Source organism: Tursiops truncatus, chromosome 10 (genome assembly GCF_011762595.2).
Source record: "Tursiops truncatus isolate mTurTru1 chromosome 10, mTurTru1.mat.Y, whole genome shotgun sequence".
Taxonomy (NCBI): Eukaryota; Metazoa; Chordata; class Mammalia; order Artiodactyla; family Delphinidae; genus Tursiops; species Tursiops truncatus.
Genome location: NC_047043.1, coordinates 97,684,257 through 97,709,972, shown reverse-complemented (window position 1 = coordinate 97,709,972; position 25,716 = coordinate 97,684,257). Strand labels below are relative to the sequence as shown.

The 25,716-nt window shown below is 49.1% G+C and overlaps 1 protein-coding gene across 1 annotated transcript in view; it reads right to left on the bottom strand.

Moving 5' to 3' along the window:
* Positions 1–3,485: 3,485 nt before the first annotated feature.
* SYN2 (synapsin II) overlaps positions 3,486–25,716 on the bottom strand; it is a 152,814-nt gene continuing 130,583 nt past the window's right edge. Inside the window, exons 8-13 of the mRNA XM_033865444.2 lie at positions 25,578–25,652; positions 25,046–25,148; positions 23,728–23,877; positions 10,797–10,857; positions 6,953–7,184; positions 3,486–4,385 (exon numbers count right to left, since the gene is read on the bottom strand). Coding sequence (XP_033721335.1) covers positions 4,250–4,385; positions 6,953–7,184; positions 10,797–10,857; positions 23,728–23,877; positions 25,046–25,148; positions 25,578–25,652 — 757 coding nt within the window. The 3' untranslated portion in view covers positions 3,486–4,249. The remainder of the gene's footprint in view (positions 4,386–6,952; positions 7,185–10,796; positions 10,858–23,727; positions 23,878–25,045; positions 25,149–25,577; positions 25,653–25,716) is intronic.

Genomic DNA, 25,716 nt, shown 5'->3' with positions numbered 1-25,716 from the left:
ACCAACTCAACCTGAAAGAGCCATAGCCCTAGGAAAAGGAATCAGATGGGCTGAAATTGCCCTTGAGGCCCACCTGGTTACAGGAGAGAAAGAAAGGCATGATTGGCATTTGTGTAGCCGCTCTCGCTCTCGCTCTCGGAGGAGTCCCGGCCAAGGGGGTTTGGAGCTTACACTGCTGTTGTCTTTTTGAGACGGAGGGGATATCTTGTGATCCTCTCACATGCCAACCACTGTTAGAAACAGACTTTAGATGAAGTAGTTAATTTAACTCTTAACCTCCTCAGATAGTATTGTTCTCATTCTGTGTCTCGAGACACAGAAAAGCTAAAGAACTTATAATCAAAGTCAATTAGCTAACAATTAGCAAAGCAGGCATTTAAACTCAGAACTCCTGCTGCTGCCCAACACTGACTCTCCCATTTCTTCCCAGCCTCTGGGAAATGTTCCCATGAGCTCCGCCCTCCCTGGGGGCCCCTGCAAATGAAAGCCATTCACTTATCTCACCAAGGACAGTGTCCCGAAAGGCCTGCCCATCAGACACCTGGGACTAAGCCTCATTTGCTTCTATTACTAACTTCCTTCCTGACCTTGGCAAGCTCCTTGAGTGATCTGGGTTTTCTCATCTGTAAAATGAAGAGGATAGAACTAGATGAAACTTCCAGCTGAAAAATTCAGTGACTGAATTCTGTGCACTCACCCCATTCCCTGAAGCTGGCAGGCCTCCCGATCCTGTGGGCTGCTCACCGCTCCCCACTGGATGCCACCTTCTCTGACCGCCCAGCTAGAAGGATGCTCCACGCCAACCACAGGTACGGCTGTTGTCCATTTTACACTTACTTGGCTTATCTTTTCCATTTTAGCTTCCGTATCTTATCTGAATTCCTCAAATGCTTTTGCTTATTTCTTTAACTCTTATGTAGTACTCCAATGTATGAATAAACCAATTTATGTTTTAATTCCTCCACAAGAGACAGTGGTTGTTTCCATGTTTCACTAACAATGCTGTGACTAACATTCTTTTAGTTGCCTCCTTGAGTGCTTGTACAAGAGATTCTCCAGAATGAACGTCTAGAAATGGAATTGCTGAGGCATAGGGTATGTGTATTAGGTACTGCTAAATTGTCCACTGAAATGCCAGTACTGACAAACGTTCCCACTTGCAATGTGTACGAGTTCTGTTTCTCACATCCTCACCAATCCTATCAAGCTTCACATCTTTCCAAACTAGCATTTTGACTGCATTTGCCTTATGACACTCAGCACTTTCTACTTTAAATCTGTTTATATGCTACCTCCCCTACTGGCTGTAAACTTCGTGAGGTCAGAATCCTTGCTTAATTCATTTTTATATTCGTCCCCAAGAATTTACTGAGCTTAGTAAGTATACAATAAAGAGTTATGAGCAGATAAATGATAAGCAAACTGAATTCATTTTGACCCAAGGAGATGCGGATTCGATGATGGCAGGGATAAAGTGTCTATCTCTATTCATCTGGGGTGAGGATGTGGGTAGGGAATCCCCATCAGCTGCAGTGATGGTTGCACAGTGGTCAGAAGTGGCTGACAGACCAAAGGTTTCAAGATCTATAGAGGACTCTCTCCAACCTTTGGAGATCCCAGCTTTAGAAAATTTTTTATCATGGTATGCAGCAGCTATTTATTGATTGTTGGGAGTAGCAAATTTCCCAGTCTCTGGGGCCATCTTTTTATATACCAAGAGTGCTGTTTCTGAATGGAACTCCCCCACCTCTGGCTCCACCCCATTACTAAGGGTTGGATAGAATCCATGTGTCCTTTGGACTAGGAAACTGCCTCCCCCTTTTGACACCCCAGCAGTTCCAGGCTGACTCATTTTCTAAATAAGCCACTTGTGGCTTTTGGTCTGACGTCACGTGTGGAAGAATGAGTAATTTTTCAAGAACCAGAGTTATATTGGATCAGAATAAGATACGCTGTGTATGTTACTCATAGTTCTAGGACAAGGGGTCAACACTGGTAACAAGTACCCTAACGTTCTCCCACCCCTCATTTCCCTGGGGCCAAGGGATAGAGAAAAGGCGAAGGAAGGAGGTGCGTATGGATGTGAAGAATTTTTGTGTACATCTCTAATTTTGTTATCACATTATGTACAGTTTAATAAAATTGTCTTGCTGCCTCTGCTAGATTAAGTAAAAGTAATATAGCAAAGTAGGCAAGGCCATGGGGCTCCGCTGCTTGGGTTCAAATCCCAGCTCCACCACATACCAGTTGGGTGACCTTGGGCAAGTTACTGACTCTTGATTTGCTTCCATTTCCTCATTTGTAAAATAATAAAAAGACAATAATAGTGCCTATAATGTAGGGTTGTTGTGAGGAATAAATGAACTCATATATATGGATCACTTAGGACTGTGCCTGGAACTTAGTATGCACTATGGAAATATTAGTAAATATTTCCTTGAATCCGTCACAATGTTCATGCTCATGTTAAATGCTCAATAAATGCTTTTAGATGAAATGAATTCATCTTATTAAAACATACTTGGAACTGGGGGATAGAAGTGACTACAAGTGGTAGACTCTTGGTTGGAAATGGAAGGAACCATAGAGATCAATTCCCTTGAGCACAGGTATTACCTGCCTGCCCCACTTTTGTTTTGTTAGTTGTTTGTTCCCTAGTTATGTGCACTGTGGTGGGATAAGGGCTGCCCCCACCAGGTGTCACTCAATGGAGGTTCTACTTGCTGTTTTCTAAGCGTAGGAAGAAGGCACAAGTCTACATCCTCAAACCCTGGAAGCATGAGCTGAGTTAGAAAGGAGACCCTGGCACCAGGGAACTTCATTCTCTGACTTCTCAGCACCTACTACTTGTGAGGCATTAGCAAGACAGCGGCATTAGGATGGGTGTTATTTTGTCGAGTTGTTAGTAGGATGGGAACACGTGTAGGAATTATTTAGATAAGATGTTAGTATCAATGCAGATGTGGTATGCATTCTCACAGCATTTGTGGCTTTTTGGGAACATACTCCTGAGTCCCAAAGAAGCCACAGTGAAACCCCTCGAAACCCGCCCTCTATCACAAACTCCTTCAGGATGCCGGGAGATTGGCGGACCCCACTCACGAGAGCAGGCCCATCCTGCCTCATGGGCGCCTCCGTGTGGGTTTTAGCCGAGGAGACTGATGGGCCAGACAAGTAGCTCCAACTGGGCCACTACGGAAGCCAAGATGCTATGCTTATTAGAAAGGCTCCACATTCAGTACAACTGGTAGAACTGCTGAGTTACTGGGGAGGTGTCAGGAAGCGCAGCCTGGGGGGCATCTAAAGGACAGCCGTATTCTCAACCGTTGCAAAGACAGTCACACACACACCAACACAAACAGCTTCACCCTCCTGGGTTTTTCTCTTCCCTATACTCACGCGCACACACACGCACGTGCCTCACGTACACTCTCTCAGTCAAAAGGGGGGTCTCGGGGAGACCTCACGGCTGAATCAAATGCTGGTTAATGCTGCTGCTTTTATTACACCAAAGGTCTTAACGTTTATTTGGAGAGGAACACAAAACTTGGCATACTGGCATGCATTCTCTACAGCACAGTTTTGGAGAAGCTCAAGATCACTGCACCCCACACAGGAGAACAACGCCGGAGGTGGCAGGGGGACTGTAGGTTCTTGATCTCTCTGGTCAGCAGACTACAGGTGCTTCACTACCATAGCAATCGAGGAATCTTGTGTGCTGGGCAGGTGTGTTTTCAACAGCTAAACAGGTGTGACAAGGGATCCAGGTGTGGGTGAGTCCCTAACACTTAGAGCCGAGAGTTATTCTGGGGTAAGTATATTCTCCCCAAACAGGTAGCACTGACTACAGGGGGGCATGCTTAGCACTGCATCTGAGCTCGGTTAAGCAACCAGGTGTCCTCAGTGAAGGGAATCCTGGTTTCAAAGGAAGAATAAGACATGATGGTGCTATCACAATAAGGCCACTAAAGTCACAGCGAACGAGGATCTCAGAGGAAGCTCTCACGACTACAGGGAAGCAGCTCTATCCTCTCTGACGTCAGGTGCCCCTCGCTGGGTAGGCGCCTGCTCTGAGACCTTCACCTGGTCCTTTCTGAGCTGCAGCACATCACTGAGCGCAACAGAGCAGAGGAGGGGGCCACACACGTTAAGGTCATGGGACATCACCACCAAGTGTGGCTGACTGTTGTCGGCAAATGTCTTGGATTCCTTTCCCGGTTGGGCTGGGTGCCCCTGTGTGTCTGGAGAGCTAATCTGAAAAGAGGCTGGCAAAGGACTTCCTCAAGCTCCGGATGGTCTCTGCCTTGGCTTCATCCTCATTGGCTGAAGACCGGAAGAAGGAGGACTCAGAGAAGCTGAAGGCATTTGTCAGGGACTGCGACTTGCTTGAAGATAAAAACCAGAGAGAATGTGAGAGGGTGGTGTTCCCAGTGAGGCAGGGAAGGACGGTGACACGAGGGTACACGACCGGAACGCCCACTCCCACCCCAGGGAGACTGGGTGGCAGAGGAGAAAGCCAGCATGGGGCATGCTAGCAGGCCCCTGGGAGGTCTCTGTGCTCTTTTCTTTACCTGCAGTGCTGCTCAAACAGGAAAGGATGGAGGCAGCGTGGGAGAGAGGGAGAAGGGGGAAAGAGAGAAGAGAAGAAGGAGAAGGGAAAGAGGAAGAAGGGGTGGCTCAAGGCTCTTCCTTTCACTTAATGCTAAAGGGCCCACAGGCTAAATTTCAGGGCCCCAACTTGGCAAGAACTAATCCAGGAATCTCACACCCTTCCCCTTGGATGAAACGTAGCAACCAGGGGCCAGTGGACTCTTGTGCTCTCTTTCTCATCAACTGTCCAGTAGTGCAGCCAGCATCAGAAGACCTGGGTCAAAGCCTTGGTCCCGCCTCTCACTCACTCTTGACCTTAGGAAGCCACGTGCCTCTCTGAGACTCGGTTTCTTGTTTGGTTTCTTAATTGTGTTATGTAGATGTCTGGTAAAATGATCGCTAGGCCTTTTCAGCTCTTTCTTTTTTGCTTTTTTCTCTGATTCCAGAAGAACCTTTTGACTTGGCACGAACTCTAACAACTCCATGTACCGTCCTTACAATGGGCGTCATCGCCCTTGCAGCCTTCCTCAGAGGAGCCTAATATGAGGTGTGTGAGTTTCAGGGTGTCCGGGGCAACAGAGATACACATCAGGCCTACACAAGGTTACTGGGTAGTTTTCTAATGAAAAAACCCAAACTGCACACATTTTAGGGACCAATTTTTCCCTTGAGACACTAGTGAGTCAGAGAGAAAAACTGTGAAGGCAAGAAGGTGGAGGGGAGGCCAAGCCAACACTGCAGGAGAGGACACGTGGTCTGGCGTCTCCATGGCCGTCTTCTCTCCTTCTTGACTTCTGCTTGTCTCCTTCCTGCTGGTTCCTGGCTCCAGAACTCCTCTCCCAGTATCTCAGCGCTCCCAGCCCTCCCCTGAACTCGGACACAGCCCCAGAAACTCCCTTCTGCAGGGGTGTGAGCCTGTCTCTTCTCCCGCAGTGGCTGAACAGGTGCCCTGCCTTTCACTGGGCCTGCCTGGGATGAGCCCCAACATGCTGGCCTCTGGGAGCGGCGACTCCTCTGCATGCACAGGCCGGGGGCACAGGTACAAGCCTCCCGCTTGTCATCAGAGGCTGGCTCGATTCAACAGCTTCAGCCCAAAGGTGGTGACAGCCCAGATCTGCCCTCAGACTGGGGCCAGAGTTGGCTCAAGAGAAGGTAGGAGAGATTAAAAAGTCAGCTGCAGAAAACGACGGGGTTGAGGGGAAGGTGTGAGGCAGGCGAGACATGAAATGTACCCTCGGCCAGAGCTGCGGAGCAAGGCCGGGGGATGGCCCTCCCATCATACAGGACTGGAAGACCCAACGGAAGTGGTCATCCGGACCACCCGAGCCATCACCCTGGCTCTGCCGCTAACTAGTAGAAGGGTTTTGACAACATCAGATCTCTCTCAGCAGTGTTTTCTCATCTGTGCAGTGACTAGAGATGATCTCTGAGTGGCTCATCTGAGCCCCAAACTCGACAGCTCCCTGTTCTCTGTCCCTGAGAGTTTCATCTCTTTACTGAGATGCACTCACGGAACGCTTCCGATCCCCCGGGCCGTGGCTGTCTGTGCTGACAGTCATGACAGAGGTCTGTGGTTGGGGACCTTGAAGAGAGCCGTCTCTGGTTCTGGGGGAGGGAGGGTGGAGCTGAGCACCCAGGTGCTGTCCCTACCAAATGCAGCTATACTGTTTTCTAGGGGCCCTCAGTTCTGTCCTCTGAAGCAGGATAGCGTGACAGGGGTTTCTAGGGTTACTGTTGGGAATGAGCGAACCCAAGAGGATGGAGTTCCTCAGGGTCTCTATGTGGGCCTCTCCTCTGATGACCACACCAGAAACCAACCTCCTTCTGACAAAGCTGAAGGTAAAAAGCTGAAATGGATTTAACTACTTCCCCCTTTTCCTTCTGGGCAGCCTTGCTGATTGGCACACCCTAAACTGTGAGTCAGAGGCAGAAAAGAGAATTAAAAATTTTTTTTTTTTTTTTTTTTTTTTAGAAAGAGAGAGACACATATACACACAGAGAAAAGGAATGGAAAAAAGAGTGGGAGGGAGGATTAAAAAAAAAAAAAACCCAAACCCAAAGCTCATATAAGAATGGGAGAGGGGGTAGTAACTGCTTTATTGCCACTCCCCAGGAAGAAAGGGGAGGGTTTGAGCTTCTAGCTAGACCTTAAGACTTTCACTTCCCTCTTTCTTGCCCTCCCCAATCAACCCAACCATGCCCCCCACAAAAAAAACCCACCAAAACCCAACCCCCGAAAAACCCCACAAAAATATCTTTAGGAGGAGGTCTGATTGAAGGTGCTTCCTAGCAGCTCTGGAGCCCAAGGCCTGAGAGGAGGGGCAGGAAGAGGGGAGGGAGGAGCTGCTGAGTCGTCTCTTACTTGAGCTGTGGGTGAGGCTGGGGCTTCTGTGGTGGAGCAGCCGGGGGTGGCTGGACCTCTGCCAGGGAGCTGCCGCTGGAGGGTGCATCTCCGTGGGTGGTGGGGCCGCCCGAGGAGGAAGAAGAGGAGGAGGAGGAAGAAGAGGAAGGTGGCAGCGACGGTCCAGGGGGGAGCCGGCGTGGACGTAGCACCTTGCCTGGGGGTGGCATTCCTTGGGGTTGCCCAGGGCCCCCTAGGTTCAGTACAAGAAAAACTTCATAATTTACCCATATCAGAGGGTTTCCTTATTAGAATCTATGTCCCAAAGGGTGTGGCTATTTAATTACCAAAGGATAAGCTCTATGACAAGAAGCCATCCGAGGCTCTGAAGGGCTCCAGAGCAGGCCCCCGGTTACCCTCAGACGTCGCCGCTACACGCTCCTCCTCACACTCACAGCGGCTCAGTCACAACAGAAGTCGGAGCATGGGGAAGAAGCCATGGGATGAGCGGCCCCCATCAGAGGTGAGATCTCTTACGGAAGGCCCCCAGACCACAGGGACCACCCCTCTCCCCCAGAGGTTCCTCAGGTACAGGCCAACCTGGCCCACGGTGTGCTAGGAGGTCTCAAGTTCCACATTGTTATTTTGGAGTCGGCCTTAGTCTGTCCTGCTCCACGCCTGCATGTCTGATTGCTGTACCCCCAGCAGGGCTTCCTTTCAGCATTAAGTCATGCCCATGACTGGGACCTTTCGTGTCCAGTTGCCTCTTAGTACCATCCTCAGGGGCTCCAGTCCCTCCCAGGTGTATGTGGTGAAATTCTCCAGAAATCCAAGTCCCATTCTCTCCCTGGAGATGTTGTGAGCACCATTTGGCAAAGAAGAGGCCCCCCCCAAAAGGACCAGGATCCCCTTCTCCCAACATGAGACAGAAAACCATGTGGTGACCTGGAGATCTCATTTCTCAGTCTCAATCCCAGAGTCCACGTTCACGTGCCCGCTGGAAGGAGCTGGCTTACAGAAACTCAACGACAGCTAAGAGTTGTACTGTAACTTAGTTTTCTAGAAACACCAGGACACCTGTACCCTCTGGAGAGGCAGAACTGTATGTCTATACCATAGTACATCCATGATTGTAAGTCAGTTTCCCCTCTACACGGCATGGACTCCACTTTACCATCAATGACCAATTAATACCAGGGTGAGTTACACATAAATAAGTAAATAAGTGAATGAATGAAATTTTGCATGTTGAAGAAGTTCTAAGTTCAAATCAGAAAACTAGTGAAGATGGTAGATTAGCAGCGCATTTCATATTAACCAGTTTTTGCCTCTTCCAAAGTTTGACATCATTTGTATCAGCATTTTCTTGTAAAGTACTGCAGGTTGATAGCTCAGCCTCTTGTACCAGAAACCTGAGTGCTTTCCCAACTGCACAGAGATGCTTGAATAGCCAGAAACTTTACAACTTAACACTGAAGACAGATATAACTTTTCCTTTATTGCACATTAAGCTGTACAGGAGTCACAAAAGAGAGGTACTTCAATCACACTTCCAGCATTGGCTGAGGGTCTCCCCGCTGGATTGGTACAAAAAAAGGCGACAACATCAGAAAAGAAATGGGTACAAAACACCTGAACGGCAATCCTATACTGTGACACGGATGCCCCAGGCCACAGAGTTGTCCTCAGCATGCTGCCTGAGGGCACAGGACAGTCAGGGTGTGCTGTCTGCTTGTGTTTGGCCCTGGGAGGGAGCCCTAGTCCCTTTCTCCCTCACCTGATAGACCGTGGCTGACACCACCACCCTGGAGCCTGACTAAATTCAAACGGCAACTTCGTATTTGTGGCTCACAAATGTCACATGAAAAGCACCTGAATGTTCACACGGATCACATGCAAAGAAGCAACACCACCGTCAGCTCACCGCTTGGACAAAAATAAATTAAAAAAATAAAATGTATTCCTCCATTCTGGGAAATGTTTCTTTATTCCTTTCTATCATTTCATCAGACTGGGAGGTATTTAAGGACCTGATTCTTATGCAACCCACCTGGAAGTGCTTAACTGCATATATATGTATATATTTACAACAGATCGACTCCCATCGGCATCTACATCGTCTAAGGGAGGAATCGCGGACAAGAACATTCACACTCAGTGCATTTCCCTGTAGCTCAGAATTTGCCAGCAATCAAGACAGAAACCAGGGCATGTGCCCCTTGACACAGAAATCATGTTACACACCACCAACGCCAGTTATTCCTCAAACCTGGCAATCCAGAAAGGTGACATGTCAGTACAGAAGTGAGAGGGAATGCAAAAGTAGAGCTAGAAGCACTTCTTCTAAAAGGCAAACTGCTGGCGTGAACTCCCACAGCCCACGGTGCTAGAGGAGGCCACTGGATGCCCGATCCTGGTCTGGCCAGGACATGGCAAGATGAGGCACTGACCCGAGGCCTGGTCTAGTAACTGCCTCATCCCTGCCCAGGAGCTGCATGGCGGAGGAAAGAGGACAAACGGGTGAGGGCTCTTTAAGAGCCACCGCTGTGGAACCACGGCCCCAAACACACAAGCTAAAATCTGAGACAGTCCCTCTCAGGAAAGATAAAGCTCTTCATTCCCTGGACTCTGGAGGGCTTTTGGAACAGCTGACAGCGAAAGCAGGTGCCCACCTCAGAGCTCTGGAGGCAGTGTACCCACTCGAGGGAAACGGCACAGTTTCGATTCGCTCCCATGTCGTGATGCCTCAGGAGAGGCCAAGAGAAGAATGGTTGAATCCTTCCCAGACTTCTCAGTAGCTCCCTGCCTTCTACGTCCCAAATTGCTAAAGAATTATCTCTGTACACAGTAAGCTTTGGGGAAAACGAAGCAGCCTCAGTTCCACAGAAGCGCACAGATGGCCAATTCAGAAACGGCAAAGTAGAAACAACTTACAGGGACTAAGATGAACACAGGGAGAATACTCACAAGTTCACTTTGATATTGCACATCAGCGGCCCCATTTTTTTTTGTGTGTCTAATCTCATAGCTAATTAGTTAATAATAAAACGAAGGGTATACTGGGATGTCAAATACAGAACACGCTCCTGGAAATAGCTTATTCTTTATATTTCACGTCATCACTGAAAACACAAGAGCTCTACAGGCACGGCCAGCTTATTCACATAAACTCAAATGCACCAAACTTTAGCAAATGGAGAAAAAGATGGATGCCTTCAGATTCAACGGATGAAGCTACGGAAATAAGACCTCGAAAATCTCTTAAACTTCTATCTATTTACCCTAGTCATGCAGAAAGGAAGCAAAAAGCACAGTTCATTGAAGATCCCAAGCACACTCACGGAGGTAAGCAGGGGGTGGGGGGCAGTTTATCTGAGTCTGGGGGGAGAAGGAGGGGAGTTGGGTTTTATTTTTGTGGTCTTTGTTTCTCCCCTGTCCACCCCCCCACCCAGTCCTATTTCACCCCACATTATGTAATTAAAATATACTATCAAACCACCCAGAAGCTAGTCACACTGAACTTGGGAGAGGCACAATTCTTTTGTACACTGTTGACAAACAGCCCTGGAATCACAAGGTATACAGAGAGACATAAGTGAGCATTACAAGCACGAACAGGAACAGGTAAACAACCAGACAGAGGCACTGACACTGCATAGGAAAAACACAGTCCAGTCAGCCTTGAAAAAACGCAGAAATGGCACCAATGGGAGGGTCTGTTGCTCCCCTCCCCGCTTTCCTTTCTTTCCTTGTTTGTTTTTGGCTTAAAATTTCTGCTTTGAAAACTACCAATCGCTTTAAGAAGCTTGGACTTGTTTTGGCCCTACTGCAATGCCATTACAGTCGAGAATATACTGTAAACAACCTTGGGGGGCTGGCCGCTGAGGTGGGGTCTTGCTCGAGTCCGGATCCTTAAGTGTTCCACTCTGGAAGACAAAAATGCAAAAGAGATACAAACAAAACTCCAAGCAGATTCCAAAGAGAAACCCTGTGGCTCTGTGGCAAGGCTGCAGAGGGATCCGGTGGGATCCAGCGGGATCTGGCCCAGGGGCTTCTGCTGTTCCGGAAACGCCTCAAAGGGACTCTCAGCCTCTGGGTTATTGCCGGGGCCCAAGTGTACGCAGCCTGGGGCTTAGAACCACTCTGACAGGAGTGTCTGACACCTCCTTACCCTCTTTTCATTTCACTCCCTTGTAGACACTCTTTCTAGAAGCTTTGAGACTTCCAACAGCATCTGCTTTCTTCTCTGGGGGCTGCCCAAGGCCCAGCTCCCCTGGCACTCACAGGCCCAGCTTCCTGAGGAAGGATCAACACCAAACTCCCGAGAGTGGCTGGAGTGCCAGCGGGGGCTGCACCAGGTGGCTAGCCTAGACTTGGCTCACTTCTCCTGTGGAGTTAACTCTGGGGTGGGATCAGCCCTGGGGCTGACCTAGGGGTCAGAGCCACTCTTTGGGCTGGGCTGGAACTCCCACAGGGAGGGACTTGAAGGAGGGGGCAGTCTTTTGTGTCCCAGGACCCTCCTTAACCAGAGGGAAGGAGTAAGATGTTAATGTTTGTAAAAGTGCTCAAGGCCAAGCTGTTTTTCCCTCTCTAACAGCATAATTGCATTTTACCCAACAACATGGCTCTCCTCCCAGGCTTCCTCTCCTCCCAGCTGTGATTCTGATTATGCCCCAACGGGATCAAAGATGCATGTGACTTCAGTTTGTCTAACACTTGTACCAAAGGCAGTGAGCATTTGGGGCTTGAATTTGGCAAGGGGGAAACGCTCCATGAAGCCTGGGGGCTGCCGAGTGTGCAGATGGTGATGCCAAAGAGGGAGATTCGGGGGCTTCCCTGGTGGCGCGGTGGTTGAGAGTCCGCCTGCCGATGCAGGGGACACGGGTTCGTGCCCCGGCCCGGGAAGATCCTACATGCCGCGGAGCGGCTGGGCCCATGAGCCATGGCCGCTGAGCCTGCGCGTCCGGAGCCTGTGCTCCGCGACGGGAGAGGCCACAACACTGAGAGGCCTGCGTACTGCAAAAAAAAAAAAAAAAAAAGGAGGGAGATTCGGAGGCAAGGCTGTGAGAGGCTCAGTGTGTCTTCAGCACACCCCACTTCCTCTTTCACTGCTCCTCTCCCTTGTGACAGGCCCCCCAGCCCTACTCCCACATTAAAATTGTTCCCCATTCCCATGGGCCTCCGATCTGGCCTTCAGGCCCGTTTTCAGCTCCACTACTGGGAGAGCAGAAGCGCTACCCTCTCCAGTATTATGGTCTGTTAATGACAGCACTGCTGTCACAGTTCTACTAACAGGATCTCAGATAGGAGGCAGGGGGCCTTTGAAAGGTCCTGGTGCCACTGCATCAGAGGGTGCCCATTCTATCTACAATCCCGACCTCTCACAGATCACAGCAAGAACACCCACACTTCCTTTCCTTTCTTCCAGGGACTTTCATGGGATCCACGAGGTGGGTCTGAACCCCGGCAATGAAACACCCACACCCAGTAAGCCAGCTAGGGCCCACACCATCCAGTCAGCAATCGAGACCCATCAGTTCTTCCTTCTTGGCATCTAAGATTCACCATCTCCTCTTGACCAACTCTGGTCAGGCCTGTATCATTTCCTGTTTAGACTACTAGAACAGTCTCTCAAATCTTCAGTCTCTTCTCCAATCGATGTTCTGGATACCTATTATCCTCTTAAACCCCTTCTCTAATTGTATCAGTTTACTGCTCTAAATAATTTATAGCTAACACTACATAGCTGGGTAACATGATGGACAGTTTTATGCAGTATTTCCCTTAAACCTCACAACAGCTCTACGAGGTATCAACATCCCTAATTTTTAGATAAGGAAACTGAGGGCCAACTAAGGCAGGTAATTTGCCCAGGGTCGTACTGAGGCAACTGGCATGTGAGCCCAGGCAGTTTGACCTTCTCTTCCCATTGCCCACAGGATGACGTCCACATTCTTCAGGCTGACACCAGAAACTTGCTTCAGCATGGCTGGACTGGCCCTTCTAGCCTCTCTCCCTCATGTTCTAAACTTACCTCCCTCATGTTCTAAACTTAGGCCACTCCAATGTTTATGCTAAATACCCTCCAGAAATACCTTTTCTCCTTTTCTACCAATCCAACCCAACATATTCTGGAGGTCTAAGTCAAATTCTACCTCATCCATGAAATCTCTCCTCTGATTGCCCCTTTCAATTCTGATCTCCTCTCTGAAATCCTACAATAGCACTTAATAGACTGTCTTGTTATCCTGAAGGCTGGGATGCTGCTGCTAGGGAGGCCGCCAGATCCTTGAGGGCATGGGCTATGAGTCTTCATCTTCTCATGAATTCCTAACAATTACAGTGCCCATTCCTTTCCAAAGAAAAATTGGGATATATGGTCTGATATGGTAACTATTTATTAAAAAGGTAAAAATACTTAAAATTGGGAGTATTTTGGAAAATTTAAGACTATCGCCATTTTACCAATGTCATCAAGCACAGGACTGAGCACGTAAGAGGTCCTTAATAAATGCTTATTAGATAAATGACCATGCAACAACAGTGAAGTCCAAAACGGAGTAGAGTAGAAGTCTTTTATGAGAAAAACGTTGTTAAACCATAGATGTTAAACCACACTGTATTGGATATCAACTCTGATTAGCAGCTCTGAAAATGCTCAGGTTAGCGAATTAAACATGAGGCCTGCTCCATGTGCCTGCATATTAGGTGCAGAAGGGAAAGTCAAAACAAGTCTCGAAGAAGCAGAAATTGTTTCCTTTTCTTACATCAAGCCTGAGTAATCCAGTCATGGTAGGGATACTTCAGTCCCAAGAGTTCTTTCCCATTGTGAGCTCTACTTTCTCTTGGCCTGGCTGCCAACTGGAAGAGAAGTCTGCAGGATGGTGTTTGGTAATGGGCGCACAGGATACCAGGGCTGCCTTTTTACCCAAGCTGGGTGTCAACCCCGCCCAACACACACACACATACACACACACACTGCTGTTGGGTCTCCAATAGTAAGTCTTTAAGATTGGGCAGCAGAGTGACTGAGGAATTTGGGCTTTGGGGTTAGGAAGACGGTGGGTTAAATCTAAATCTCCCACTTACTAGCTTCGTGACATCAGGCAAGTCATTTTCCCTCCTGCACCTGCCTTTCTTCAAATGGTTTCTATGATATAAAGTGAGGTTACCTATTTATCTACCTACTTACCTACCTACCTATCTATCTATTGAGACATCTATCGAGAGATATTTATAAGTACCTGTTCCTGGCAGGTGCTACAAAAGATACGACAGATGATGGTAATGGTGATGCTGACGAGGCCTTTTCCTCTGAAGCTTTGTTGCTTCTTAGGTCTCACTCTCATAATGGAATACCCCCTCATACAGTTTGTGCAGCCACTAGGGGCACTTGCCAGTCCCCTCCCCCAGGGCCTCACTTTGTACCACTGACAGCTGCCAATGATTCACCTCAGACATTGATCAAGAGCAGCTTAAGATGCTCTCCTCCCAGAGAACTGTTATCTTCAGAGACGGTTATGGAAGACCATAGGGCACAAGGTTAGAAGAAGGGCCAGTGGGCAAAAGCTCCAACAGGTAGACTTTCACTTACAGGAAGAACTTCCTATAGTAAAAACAGTGGAAGAGGCTGTCTTGGGAGATGGGTATGTTCGTGCAGAGGCTAGAGAATTACCTGACAAAGATACAGTAGGGAATATACCTTTATGGAATATGAAATAGATTAGATGAACACTACAGTTTATCTTCCAACTCTGAGAACCTATGAGTCCAGGAAAAAACTTTAAAAATCCCACAGATTAAGCTCTGATGGGGAAACTCACAGCATGAGCTGATAGGGGTAGTCATACCATGAAGCCTGGTCCCGGCTCTCCTCAGCCTCAGAAATATACAAACAAGACACCCAAGGATGAACTGAGCCCAAAAGTTCCCTTCCAAAAGCTTCAGCGGAAGAGCTCCCAGAAACCTCCTTTGCACTGGAGCCTGGGAATGCGCCTTGGCCACCCCTGTCTGGCGCCTAGGGAGCTTCTCCTGCCCCCGCCCCCTGGAGCCTGTGGACTGAAGACTTCCCAGGGGTTATGGGAGCCAGGAGAGTCCCCCAGGACTGTCCCTTGCCAGGCTGAGACTCTCTGGCCCTGCCTACAAGCCTTCTGTCTGCTGGGGCTGGGGGCCTATTCCCTATGGGGTTTGGCTACCATGGAATCTGTCTCCAGTCACCAAGAGCCGCCTGGGATGCCGCATTCCACAGAAGTCTGGCCACTCTGGCGTCACTGCCAAAGTCTGGCCTGTAGCCAGCCCACAGCAGGAACTCAGGGCCAGATTGAGCTGCAGCATTTCCCTCAGGAAGCTGAGTTGACTCAAACAGGTAAGAATGTGAGGTCCAATGCTTGTGCCCAGCTGCACACAAAAAAGGAGAATAAATGGCCTTAGGGCAGCATAAGGAAAACCCCCAAACAACCCTGGGCTTAGAGAAAGACGACAGGCTCAGAGGGTGTCAGCTGGTACTGCTGCTGCCAAAAATGTGATGCCGCTGGAGGTGCCTCAGTGTCCCAGCAAGGGGAGGTCACAGGCCCACTGCTCTTTGGGCTGCTAAGCCTCACAGGAGAGCACTGTAATCATCAGTTCTGGGCACCTTTTTTAAGGTGGACACCAGTGGAATAAAATGGGTACATGGAGCAGACAGGATGGTGAGAAGTGTGAAATGACATCTTTCCTCATGGGACTTTGGGCAAGTTACTTAATCTCTGAGTCTCAGTTTCCCAAATGAGCCAAATCTAAGGATTAAATGTGGTAAATGGGGAAGCCTCCAGGACTGAACAGAAGATCAAGGTTAGCCAAATGTAAATCTGATCAAGGTCAAGGGCTGGTGTGGGTAGTAGTGAGCCTCCTGGCATTAGTGTTTAAGCAGGGCCTGGACGAACTGTCAGAGATGCTGTGGATGGGCTCATGCAGTCGCAGGCAGGCGACTTCTACAGGCTCTTCTGGCTCTGGGCTTCCACGAAGCCCTGCATACACTTTTCGGGTCTTTAGGTGTCTGCGGTAAGAGACGAGCCCTCCTTAGCTGTGGAGTCCCGAGCCCAGCAAGAATGCAGGGAGGTGTCCTGCAGGCACAGGCTTTGAGGGGAGGCTGCTGCTGCTCCCCACCCAAGCCGACCGGGCTCGGGTCCCGCTGTGCTGAGGCCACTGGCCTTAGTGACCAGGGAAGCCAGGGAGAGGGGAGTAGGAGAGAGCTGGTGAAGCACGGGTGCCTCCAGGTTGGGAGGTTCAGCACGGGGCTGTACGAGGAGGAGGGCGAGGGTTCCCCCCCCACAGCACAAGGGCCAGCTCTCTCCATTCTTACCATCTGTGTGCTCTGGTGGCGCATCAAAAGGGCCCAGTGCAGGTTACTGCAGAGCGTCCTTGGAGCTGGGGACCAGAAGATCCAGCTCTCCTGCTTATAGGCTGTGTGACCTTGGACAAATCATTGGCATTCTCTTTGCTGATATGTAAAACAGAGTCAGAAGTACCAGCTCAAACCGTCTCATGTAAAGGTTGTGAGGTTTAAAATAATGGCTGTGCTTTGTAAGTCATAAAGTGCCAGGTAAAGTAATGATATGAGCATCATTACTATTATTTGAGTAATAATAAATATCAATCCAAAGGCATGACGCCTTAATGGTAGGATTTCACGCATCAGTGGAGAAGATATTGTTGGGTGGGCGGGGTAGGGTGTGGACTCTGGGCTAAGCTATGCCATGCCCTCTGACTTGTATCACTGACTTGTCCCAGCGAGGTCCCTGAAGATGCAGAAAAGTCACTTCAAAAGCAGTAAATGTCAGCTCTTGAGCTGACGGGAAAGGAAATCACGGGTCTGGGCGAGAAACCAAGTCCACGGTTGAGGGTTTGTGGGTTTTTGCCAAAGGCACCTTTAATTTGCCATCCTGTGGCTTTCAGCAGACAAGCTGGGAGAGAGGAGCTCCTATCTGAGGTCCCAGCAGGCTGGAAAGCTGAGGAAGGAAAGACATTGACTCAACTCTTGAGAGCTGCTGGCCTGAGTCCAGCTGCCCCACCATGGAGGAAAGCCTGTGCTTGCTCAGCATATCTGAGACAGGAAATTGAGAAAGGGTCTCAGGGTCTGGCCCCAGGAAAGAGGCCAGGCCAAGCGCCTCGCCGGACACGCCACAGAGCTATTCTGATCAGCTCCCCAGGCCCCACTCCCCCGGTCCAGGACCCCAGGGGGAATGAGGCAGCGGGAAGGAATGTGGTCGGGAGGCTGTAGGTTCAGCCAGAGCAAAGGGGACAGCGTGTTTTCAGGCACCTTGGGACCTTTCTGGGATCACTCCTGCAGTCCCCAGTGCCCAACTGCCTTCTTCTGAAAGGGTATAAAAGGCACCCAAGGATGAGCTCCTCCTCCTTTTGTGAGGGGAATTGCTGCTCCAAGGGCAGAGCTCATCGGATTGGAGCCCTCCCATAATCAGTGATTTCCTAACGACACAAGAAATGTCCTGTGGCGCGGTCCATGAGACCTATGGGGACCCAGAGGGCCAGGTCACCCGAGGTCAGAATGTCAGCTACAAGTGATTAAAGATGTCCCTTAAAAGTTAAGACAGCCCCAAAATAGTCAGTTTCCCTGAATAGTCTGTTAAGGGACCTGGTCACTAGTGACTTTATCTGAACCTGCCTCAAATCTCACATTTTCAGCTTATCCTCACAGGGGAACAAATTCCCTAAAGCAGTCCAGCTGTGGGAAGCAGGAAGGCCTTTCCTTGAAATTTACTTTTTCTGAACTGAACGAAGCCCTCTTAGTCCCGTGTTTGGGATCTGAGTTGTGTTTCCTCCTTAACTGCATGGCCCTTTAGACTCCAATGAAACCCCTTCTCAATCTTGGTCTCCTTGTACTCAAGAGACTTCATCTTTATGAGCCCTTTGTAGCTTGAAAGACCTGGCTGGAAAGGTTTTTGAGTATCTCTTTAGACCAGAGAGCCAGTGAAAAAGGACTTGCATAATGCCCCGGCAGAGGCCAGAGGTTATCAGGCCTCAGTCCTTCAATTCGGAACACTCATCACTGCCTTTCCCAGGTCTGTGGCTAGCACACGGCCTGTATCACAGCATCTTAGATCTGGAAGGAGATTTTTAAAAGTTGCCTGTTCCAACAGCCCTAGCCCCCAGCCCAGCCTTTCACAATGTGCCTGACAAGTGGCTTGGACATCAGCAGTGACGTGGCAGCCACATACCGCTTTCCCGAGCAGCCATTTCCTCTCTTAGCATCAGAGACTTTACTCACGTCTTCCAGTAGGCTTGCCTTTGGCACCAGTTCTGCCCCATGACAGCTGTTGGAGAGCTGAAGATACTGAGTCATGGGCTCCTTGAGACTACTGCTGCTTCACAACAGCCCCTTTAACTTTTACTCATAGAACAGATCTGCCAAATGCCCCAACCTCTAGGTCTCCCTCCTCTGAGCACCGTCCAGTTAGAGTTCGTCCTTGTTATGCTGTGACCCTCAGACAGGAAGCAACATTGGAGGTGTGCTCTGATCAGCTCAAGATCGGGGAGGAGCCTCATCTTCCTCCTGGACACATTATGTGTGTTAATGTTTCCAAAGGCTGAATCTTAGAATCACTCCTCATGGGTCTAGCCCATAGCCAAACAGAAAGCCCATGGTGTCCGAAATCCCTTCATTAGCAATTCAGCCCTTTGGCTCTGGAAGATTTTACAGGAAAATAAAAAGGGAGCCATGTAATAGGAAATGAAAACAGACTAGCCGCATGAAGAAGAGCCCTAGGACACCACCTCTGCAGGCATGACCTGAAAGCTCTGTCCACCTGCAGTTCTCTCCCTGGTTCCCCCGAGTCTCAGGAGTAGCACCTCTCCAGAGCCCCAGGATGTAAGGCCCAGCTCAGATTCCAGAGGACAGACCCCAGGATCATTGAGTGTGACAGAGAGGGGAGAGCAGGCCTACAGGGAGGAGGTTCTGGAGGTAAATAGCCTAGAGGCTTTGGCCACCACTGGCCACCAGGTGTCACTGCCACCTTGAGAACAGTATCCCTAAGGCACTCCAGAGTAGAGGGTCCTTTGCCATGGCCAACTCTCAGGGCAGCCCTAAAGCCGGCAGGCCAGCCAGGCTGAGACCAAGCTGTCATCAGCCAGAGAAGGCTTTGCCACTCACCCACTCCCTGCTCTCAGAGACTTAGCGCCTCTCACACCCTCAGAACTGGGCACAGCAGGTGGCCTGGGCCCAGCCCCATGACTTTGCTCTCTGTTTCCTATAATTAATCCACTTTGGTCTAGGCAGTTGGCTGACAACAAGATAAGGGAGGCCCTCTGCTCACCTCCCCTGTCCCTAACCTCCTTTAGGCTCTCTTTTAGAGTCAAAGAAATGAAAGCTTTAATAGGGGAGCTGTAGGCAAGGAGAGAGAAGGAGAAAGAGAGAAAGGTAGACAAATGGCTAGTCATAAGTCTGTCCTGGTCTTGACCTAGAATACTGGGCAAGAAGTAGCATCTAGGGCTTGTGACTCAGGCCAGAAGCTCTCGCAGCCTGAGCTACAGAAGAAAGAGGCCAGCAAGAGGGGCCTGACCATGAGGAGTGAAACGTGAGTTAGTGGCAGCACCTGAGGGCTCAGCTCGCCATTCAAAGTCCTGGCGGGGACCTAGGTAACAGGCTTTGGTTTACATCTCTTCCATTTGCACTCTACTAAAATTGTTCATAGAATCCCAACACCAACTCCAATATGCTGCTAGGGCTGTTAAAGACACTTATTCCAACTGGGAACTCGTCCAACAAATATGTATTGCAACGGCAGATCAAGGAAGGGGTAGGTGGGAGTGGTTTATCACTGTTGTTTATATAGAATTGCTGTCACGTGGTGATAATAAAAAGCAGACAGATTAGTTTTGTTATTGCTGTTCAACTTTTCTACCCACGATAGACTGTACCTGGGCAGACCATGCCCCCACCCCTCCTTAGTGTACCCAGGGTACATCCAGTGGCTGCCAGGGGCTGGCCACTCTGCCAGACCTGAGGGACACAGCAGTGAACAAGCCCTACTCTTGAGGCGCCGACATTCCAGTGGAAGAGACAAAGAGACACAGATGAGAATGATCGTAGCCGACAGCAAGTGATGTGCAGAAAATTTAAAAAGGGAGGGGTGGTAGCCAGTGACTAGGTGGCAACTTTGGATTGGAGGGCTTAGGAAATATGTTATACAATCATGAAAGAGCCAGCCATGCAAAAATACGGGAAGAGCACTTCAGAGAGAAGACACAGCTAATGCAAAGGCCCTTACCAGCATGGCGAGGGCACAGCGAGCTAGGATGGTATGAGGGCACTGCATTGATCACTGTGGCCCTAAGTCTATTAACTAATTTTAAGCACATACTTTGGGGTAGGCCTGTGCTAGTCAGTGAAAACACAGACAAATAAGGCTCGAAAGTATCTGAGAGACATTTGCTAAATTAATTAAATTATGTATGTGGTAAAGAATTTGGCCTTGCCCAAAGACAGATCTGGCCTTTACTCACACCCCCCTCCCCCCTTGGAAAGTAGCCTCTAAACTCTTGGAATTTCCTGAGTGACAGGAGTGTCTGTTATTCAAGGTGGGGGCCCCTCAGCCCACCTGATGGTGCATGATAATGAAGTGACTCATGGTGGGCCCCTCAGGCCCCTTGGTATTAGACTGACCTCCAGGGAGGGGAAAGTTGGAGACTTGAGTTCAAGGAGGTGATCAATCAATCAAGCAAGCCTACAAAATGAAACCCCAACAAAAACTCTGAAATTCAGGTGAGCTTCCCTGGTTGGCAACACTCCATGTGCCTTATCACATACGGATGCCAAAGGATAACGCATCCTAAGGACAAAAGCAGCTTTGTGTTTGGAACCCTCCCAGACTCTGCCTCATGCATCCTTCTTTCACTTATATTTGACCTGTATCCTTTCCAATAATACACCTATGAGTATAACAGCTTTCAGGAAGTTCTGTGAGTCCTTCCAGAGAATTATTGAACCCGAGGGTGGTTTGGGGAACTATCTGAACTTCCTGCTGCTGTCAGGAGTGAGGGTAGTCTTGTGGAGGACTTAAGGGCCTTTAGACTTTGCAGCTGGGCTGACTCCAGGTTTCATGTGACCTTAGAATTGAAAGGGATCTAAAGATCATCTAATCCAATTCCATTTTATAGGTGAGGAAACAGGTCTAGAGATGGGAACTGACTTACCCACGGTCATGTAATGTCACGGCAGAGTGAGACTAGCTCCTGAGTGTCTTGACTCCCAGCGTGGTGTGCTTTCCACAGTTTTACAGTTTCTGTTGTAACTTCAAATGTAAGGCTCAGCAGAGAAAAACTCACCCTGAAGCCAGACTGGCTTTGTTACAAGGAAGTTTTGCAGGTGTGCCTGTATTTAGGGAAGCTCATTCCCTACCAGGTTTCCTGCCTTGACTCTGACATATTTCTCTTTAAAATATTTAAGCTGAAATATGTAATGTTTACAAAGTAAGGGACTTATATGAAAGAAGAATCAATGCTTTCATTGGGTGAAAACGCTTTTTTTGGTAAATTCTTTCTTTGTTATTGAACTTCTATCATTTTCATATAATCTAAATTTTATTGTTAGAAGAGATCTTAGCGATTTGTTTTTGGTTCAACCCTTCATTATACACGCAAAGATGCTGGGGCAGAGAAATAGAAATCTACCAAGCTGACCTGGTGAGTCAGTGGCAAGGACAGGCTGAACTCAGGTCTCCTGACTCTCAGCGTAGCCTTCATTCAAGTCAGGATGATTTCCCTTGAGGAGGCCAAGACAGTGTTGCACGCATTTATAAAAGTACTTAAGCAACCTTCACAGGATCCCAGAGCAGCCCATTTTTGTTTATCTTGCCTGGGCAGCAACAGGCTCTCTTACTCTGTCATAAATTGTTTAAGCAGCTACCAGACATTCTCTGTATTTCTCAGTGGGTAAGGGGGGAAGGGGGCTCTTGTCACTTTTCCTCTGGAGCACGAATGAACATCAATCTGCCAATCCCATCACTGAGACAGTGTGGACTGAAAGGCAAGACTAGGACTCAAACACCTTGATCCCATCAGATTTACAAAATCATAGAATCTACTGTGGGCCTCATATTATTTTAACCGGGAAAATCTTTTTATCACCTCTAGTTAAGTACAATATTCAAATAATGGGCTTGTATCTCTAACAAGCAACTAAAGTGTGTTCTCCTAATTACCCTACCTAATTATCTAGTGACTACATTCCTGAAGCACAGGAACAGATTCTTGCACTTGGTCAGAGGCCCCCAGAGCGTGAGCCACCTATAGAAGGTGTGAAACAAACACAAGAGCTAATCTATGGTAGCACCCCGCCACATGGGGCCACTCTCAACTTGGATACCCAAAGAGAGCACAGATGTTTCTATGTTTCTATGCTATGATTCTGTGATGTTCAAATGATGAGAAGATAAATGTGGGCTAATTTGCTTCTATACTAAATAATCTAGACATTTTTATCTTGTTTTTTTTTTTTTTTTTTTTTGCCCTCTCCCCCTCCTTTTCTTCTTTCTTACTGAAAGATTTCAAGAATCCAATTACTTGGCTCCTGATTTCAGTATAATCCCAGCACTGATCTTTAGAAAAGGGAGTGATGATCTCAAAGCCTAAGGCTGTAGGGAACCCACACCAGAGGCTGCTTACATAACAACACAGGTAGCCTTTACTGAGCATTTACCATGTGCTGTGCCATGTGTTAGGTTCTTCACGTCATCTGATCCTTGTAACAGCCCTAGAAAATAAGGGCTGTTGTTTAGATCTCTCCTGAGCCACGGATATGGTCCTCGTGCAAGGTCACAAAGCCAGTAAATGGAGGGTCCAGGATTCAAATCTGAATAGTTCCTGCTTCAAAGCCCACATTCTGAATCACTATTCTATTCCACCTCCCTAACTGAAGTAGGATCTCGAAAGCAAGATTGCTGAGAGATTTTCATTATAAGGGATAAAACCTGAGCCCTGGAAAGGGTAGTAACTTCCCCCCAGAGTCACAGAGCTGTTTAGGGGAAGAGCTAGGACTCAGTTCTTGGATTCATTGTCCCAAGTTCTTACTACTCTATTATACGGTGGAGAGAAGAGTTTGGCGATACTTTTGAAAAATGAGCTACCTCCTAGATGACTGTCTTTAGCCCACTCTGGTGCCACGGGGCCTGAGGTTTCACAGAAACCTCAGTGTGGATTTCCCACCAGACCTGCAGCTGGAATACTGTCACTGTGAATGTGACTGCCTGGAGTCATACACCACAGTCAACTGCAGGAAGCTGCCTCGTCTCCCTCAGGAAGGAAAGCAGAACTCGAATATGAGTTCTACCCTGTCACTCTCGCTCAGAATGAGAGACCTGACTCTCCCCTCTCTCCAGACCAGGAGATTTCTCAGAATCACCCTTCTTTCTCTACAAATGCGGCAGACCTCTCAGGCAGTGAACAGCTAATGAGAGATCTGATCGAGCCCTTCCTCAGATACCTCCCAGTTTAAAAGTCCCAGGGGAAACAGGTTCTGGTTCCCTGGAGTCTTCAAGTTCAGAGGGAAGGGAGCCAGTACTCCATCTCTGGAAAGTTCTAAAGCTGATCCTGCAGCTTGCTAATGAGAAGGTTTCTATAAGGGGTGGTAGAAGATAATCAGGTGTCCAAAGGGGAGGGAAGGGAAAGAGAGGGAGAAGGAAAAGACTACACAGAGCCCATGCAGGCCTCTAGGTATCTGACCTCTGCTCCATCCTAGAGCCACCAGTCCAGAGCAGTGGGCTTGGCAATGGTTCTTGGCTCTCCTCTGTCTCCTCCCTGCTTACCTGTGGCTGCTGAGTGGTTAAGGGTCTCTGAGGAGACAGGATAGGGGTCCTGGACAGCAGCTGGTTCATCTTGCTGATGACCAGTTCGGTGATGAGCTGTCTGTCCTCCACTTGGTGTTCCCCAATCAGCGGCATACTACAGTCCATGACCTGGTGGAGGAAGTGGCCCAGATTAGGAAAGGGCCTGGAAACATCCAAGGCCTGGTACAGTCTTTCAGAATGAGCAGGACTTAAGCCAGCAGAGAGAGGTTGGGGTTAAGTTGGTGCTTTTGTCTTCGGCTAGAAGCATGTTCCTTTGCATATATTGGCCTTTATCCCCTTCTCCTGCAAGCCTTTGCCTTGGGCCTCCCCCAGACTTCACCCATGCCAGGGCTCAGTGAGACTTCAGTCTGGTGGCTGAAGGTGGTGGGGAGAAAGAGAGAGCAAGGAGAGAGGATGCCTTCTCTTCTCACCACCAATCCAATTTTTCCTGTACCTCAAGGTCCAGATCAATACTCTCCTCCTTGAGGGAGTGTCTGCTTGCCCAGGATCATAGACTCTGGAGTCCAACTCTCTCATTCATGGCTAAGAAAACTGAGGCCCACCGAGAGGCAGAAGGTATGACCATCCAGAAGTTACATGCCAAGCAGGCCATGGAGCAGATGCCAAGCCCACTTTGGGCTCCTGACACGAATCCTCTGCAAATACCACCAATTCTTGGCAAGGAGCCTCTCCTGCTCCTGGGAAGACTGGATGGGAATGTGTGTGAAAGACTATATGGCCACTGACTCTCCCTTTAATACAGGAAAAGAGTCAGCAAAATTGTGCCGGAGGCTCAGGCTGAGTCAAGTGTCTCAAAGCTCACAGAAGGGCTAAGAAGAATCTCCTGCACCCAGGAGACCTGAGTTCTAGTCCAGGCTGAGACACTGATTCACTATGTAGCCTTGGGCACATGTTCATGGCATTAGGCCTCAGCTGTCTCACTGGCAAAATGAGCAGACTGGACCAAATGATTCCCAAGACCAGCTTCCTGAGACCAAGAATGGCAAAACCACTAAAGTCTTCCCAGAGGAGTGGCAGGCTAGGACCCAGGAACCCAAGTCTGGCATCTCTTACCAATGGTGTGGGTCAGCCTAGCTGGTTAGAAATAACATCTCCCACTGGCAAGTGTGTTTTTGCTATGCATACCCCCTGGCTGTGTCATCTGGAAACCTTCCCAGGGCTCAGGAGACTCTAACATAAATGCAGTGCGTGCTGCCCATATAGGTCTCAAGCCGAAAGCCTGGCTTCCAGCCTAGGGGGTTGTCTCTTACTGAGATACTGTGTGGGCCAGACTCACCTCAAAAATGTAGTCTTTCCCATCTTTGCCATGCACAGCTTTGACAGCACAGATGTCCAGGCCACCAAACATCTCAGAGCAGGTGTCCACCCACAGCTTGTACCTGGAGGGGAGGGGAAGGTGTCCCGAGGCTGGGGCATTAGTCCCATGCTCTCCTCGCTGCCTCTACCTCTCCCAGCCCCCGCCCCATCCCTCCCGCCCTCCACCCCCATCAAATACACTGCCTTGTCTACAGGGCCCTCCTGCTTTGCTTTCCAGATCCTACCTGCCTTCCCAAGCTCAGGGCAGGTCTCACCTACTCCAGGTGGCCTTTCTTGGCCATGCCAGCCCACAGTAACTCCTCCTTCCCTGGACCTTCTATGGCACGTCCAGTCTTTATCTACACAATTCAGCACATAACCCATTCCTGCCTGATCTTGTTAACTGGGTGCTTGGGTCTTTGTGTTCCATCTGTCTGGCCTGATCAGAGGCTCCCTTTGGGCAGGGCTCATTTCTTACACCTCCTCATTTACGGACGCCTCCCCTTACTTACCTGTCTGACATGGCGATCTGCTCCAGCATTGCAGAGCCAGTGTTTGTCTTCCAGTTCCCTGAGATCGACGTCCTCCTACAACAAGGTCCCGCCAGGACAGGACAGACAGTGAGCTGGGCCAGCAAGAGGAGGGCTCACC